Source organism: Alligator sinensis, unplaced genomic scaffold (assembly GCF_000455745.1).
Source record: "Alligator sinensis unplaced genomic scaffold, ASM45574v1 scaffold505_1, whole genome shotgun sequence".
Taxonomy (NCBI): Eukaryota; Metazoa; Chordata; order Crocodylia; family Alligatoridae; genus Alligator; species Alligator sinensis.
The window spans coordinates 527,583-531,357 of NW_005841940.1; the positions used below are offsets into that span (position 1 = coordinate 527,583).

The 3,775-nt window shown below is 52.7% G+C and overlaps 1 protein-coding gene across 2 annotated transcripts; it reads right to left on the reverse strand.

Annotated features, from left to right (window-relative positions):
* Positions 1-406: 406 nt before the first annotated feature.
* Positions 407-3,461, reverse strand: POP5 (POP5 homolog, ribonuclease P/MRP subunit). 2 transcript variants are annotated; one of them, XM_006019842.2, is made up of 5 exons: positions 3,408-3,461; positions 3,183-3,325; positions 2,925-3,074; positions 739-822; positions 407-523 (listed from the first exon to the last, which is right to left on the reverse strand). In XM_006019842.2, exons 1-5 carry the CDS (start codon positions 3,425-3,427, stop codon positions 414-416), a joined length of 507 nt encoding a protein of 168 aa, XP_006019904.1. In that variant the 5' UTR covers positions 3,428-3,461; the 3' UTR covers positions 407-413. The 2 variants fall into 2 exon arrangements, with proteins under 2 accessions (XP_006019904.1, XP_006019903.1); XM_006019841.2 differs by having other exon boundaries at positions 3,177-3,325.
* Between the last annotated feature and the right edge of the window lie 314 nt (positions 3,462-3,775).

A 3,775-nucleotide genomic window follows, 5' to 3' on the forward strand; every position in this document is an offset into this window, starting at 1 on the left:
CTTTAAAAATCCAAAAAGCTCATGTTGATGCCTGTCTGAATACTAAAAAACAAGCCAGTTGGTTGAAACCCAATAGTCCTTCACTTTCCCCCTTCCTCAAGGGGGAACCTGAACTCCCTCATCCAGGAATGAAGATGTTCAAAATTGTCTGAACACCTTAAGACTGCATAGTATCCTACTAATCTCTCCCTCTCCACCGTAAAGTGAGGAAAGCTTCATGACTTACCATTTTTTATTGACCTTCTCCAAGAATTCAATGTTCTGGGTTTGTTTTTTCTTTAATGAAAAAAGCAGCAAAAGTGAGGCAAGAACTACAGTAGTTGATCTTCTTGACAAAAGATAAGTAGTCTGAGACACTAAGTTACAGGAATTTTGTGTCTGCTTGTGAGAGGTGATAAATAATTACACTATGTTTAGTCTGTCTCTGCACAGTCATCCTCTTCCTCACCACTTTGAAACTGCTCCTCTTCTGCTTCCTGAAGAAAGCAGCCAAGTAGTGACTTCTGAATGGACTCTCTCTCCTCTGCAACAAGAAAGGCCAACATAACACATTGCTATTCAAATATTTCTTATCAAGGAAAATAAGGGTTTGAATAATCAGAAGTGAAGAATACTTTCTAGAATCAGACTAATAGAAGTAAAACAGTAACTGTGGTGCACTGTGCAGTACCACAATAGATCTTGCAAAGCTTGTGTGATGGATCCTTTTTAGAAGATCTGAATGGAGCAGATACTTACCTTTATTGGTACAACTGTTCAAAAGCATCACTAGTTGTCTTCTGTTATACTGAATTAAAAACTTCTGACATGATCTTATTGTACCTAGCAGAAAAACAAGGAGACAGTTCTGTATGTTAAAAGGGGCTTGATCACACTAGCAGCATCTTAGGCTAACAACTTTCTTTTTTGTGGGAATATTGATGTTACAGCAGAGCTATGCATCAAATAGTATGAAACAAAGCTGCAGCTTGCTTTTATTTAAGTCAGCTACAGAATTAATAAAAAGGATCTTGCTATCCTTCCAGCCTCCCTTCTTCCTCTGAAAGCTTGGAGACCAGGGGTGCACCAATAGAGATTCTGGGGGCCAATAGCAATAGCCAAATTTTTAATAGCCAATACCAATCTGATTGCTAATACAGCTGCATTTAGCTGCTAAGTCAGTAGTGGAAAGGGAAGGGGCATGGGGGGCAGATCAATACCCCCTGCAGTAAAGGAGTGGGGCAGGATCTGGAGGGCAGCTTCTGCTGTTGCACACACCCTGGGAGGGCACTGGGCAGGGGGGTGTAGACAGGTTATGTGCACCCCCAGATCTATGCAGGTGGGGCAGGGCAGGCTGCATCTGTGGGCTGGAGGCCATGCTCAGCTCTTCCCCTGGGGGAGGGGAAGAGGCTGAGCCACATTGGTCTCTGGGTAGGCAGTCGCAGCACTGGGAAGAAGGGGCTGCAGCTCCTCTCCCCCCAACTTCTAGCACCACTGCCCACCCTGAGCACAGCCTGGCACAGCCCAGCTCACAGCTGCAGCCTACCATACCTATGCCCCCCCCACCCAGATCCAGAGGCATATGCCACCCCCCCCAGGTGTGTGCAGGGGTGGGAGGCCCCCCCGACCCCAGGCAGCACCTACCCCACTCCCTCCCTTTCCATGGGGGGCATTGATCTGCCCCTTCACACCCGTTTCCTCCCCCTTCTCCATCCACCACAACAGACTTACCAGCTAGACGCAGCTCTCTAAATTGCTGGGCTGTGCTCCTTGCTACCTGTGTGCTGTGCTGTGGCTGCACGCATGCAAGAGCATTTATTGGCCCAATTATCAATCACATCAGGCTGATTTCCAATATAGTCAATTTTCTTTGCATTGGCGCTGATCCAATATTGGACCAATGTATGGGCATACCTCTGAGACCAATATAGCTATTTTGCTGTATTCAAGACTACTTGAGCAGAACTACAAGTCTGCTGAAACAGGTGAATCTGACATCTAGGCACATGTTACATTGATGTAACCTTGCTAATGAGGAAGTTTAAGATACTGCACACACACAGTCAGCAGTACAATGGTGAACAATTAAGCACAGGATTGAGACCAACTAGAACTGGTAGAATGGCTCTCATAGAACAAAGTGACTTGAACTTTTGGATTAACTAATATTTAAGAGTTAAGAGACACTGAAGCCTCACTAAGGCTGCTACATTGACATTGTCCTGCAACTGAAAGAACAAATAAAGCTTGCACTCTTCCCTCCGATTGCAACCAATGGCAAAGAACCTAAAGATGCAACCCCTCCATACAAGGAGGGAGGTAGTTAGCCCTGTTAGGCTGAAGCACCGATTCTCAGCCGGGGTGCCTTGCGATCCTTTCATAGGTGCTATGCAAAGTTAGCACTTTTAGGTGTGCAAACATGATTCCCAGAATTAAACCCAGAGTTTTCAAATAGGAATTAGCAGCGCCCTGTTGAGGTCCAAGCTCTTTGCAACAGAAGAATTCATTATTTTTTTCCTGTAGTAAAGGAAATGAGTGGAAGCTCAGAGCTGGCACCTCCCAAGAGGGACTTGAGTCTAGATAAGTTGAGAATCACTGGTCTGAGGTCAAGCAGGAGGCAGGGCAGGGCAGCACCTTAGAGCAGATATTCCCAACCAGGGGGCCTCAAGATCCTATGCATGAGCACTGCCCAGTTTACAAACAGGATTTGCCAGATAAGCCTGGAGATGTTCCCGTGCACGGAGTTTTGGAAGACCTGGCTCCGGATTGTGTTTGGACAACTGCCCTGTTATTTTTCTGGAGTCAAAGAAAAGAGCAAAAACTGAGGCAGCACTTCCTGGGGGGTGCTGCCAATCTAGACGGGCTGTGGCCGTGCCCTCCACGGCCCGTGCAGGGATCCCTGCCCCTGCCCCCGACAAGAGCCCCGGGCACGAAAGGCAACTGACCCCCGACGTGCAGCGTGTGGAAGAAGCAGGGGTGCCGCTGGCCCCGGCTCTCCAGGTGCGTGACGAGGGGCAGCGCGGACCAGAGCAGGCGGTAGAAGTCCTTGCGGCAGCGCAGCAACACGACGCCCGTGTAAGCGTTCAGGTACTTCACTGCGGGCGGCAGGAAGGGGTGGTCACCGGGAGCCGAACCGAGCCGGGCGGGGCCGCCGCAGCAGCGCGGGGCCGGTACCCGCCCCCGCCCCTGACCCTGACCTTGACCTGTGAAGGCGATGGAGCAGCAGGCCAGCCCGTAGTCCCCGTAGGCGCGGGCCAAGGCGCCCTTGGCGGCGGTGGTCACGGCGCGCTCGTCGATGCAGCGCCGGCAGCGCGGGTCCTCGGCCACCACCTCGCATAGCAGGTACCTGCAGCGCCGCGGAGACACCACGTGAGCGCGCGGGAATAGGGCAGGGCAGGGCGGGGGCGCTCTGAAGGCGCGGGACTCACCTGTGCTTGAACCGCACCATCGTGGCTTCCGGACGCGCCTTCCTCCTGTCCTCCCCAGACGGACGTCTAGGTTGGCCAATAGGAGGCCGCGGGACTGCACCTCAACCAATTGCCGCTCGGCAGGGGCGGGACCAGAACGGCGGCGAAGGAGGTGGAGGCACCGCAAGTGCGTCTGGCCGGTGTGGGCCTGTGTTTTGTGCGCATGCGCGGTTGGGAGCACGTGGGAGCCGCGTCCGAAGGCCCTGGGGGGCGGGTTCGTTCCCGCGCCCCGCACTGGGGCACCAGAGCGGCGCTCGGCTCGGCCCGGCCCGGCCCGGGGGCCCGAGTGCGGGCCGCAGCCCCCGCTCCGCTCCGCTCCGCTCCGCCCC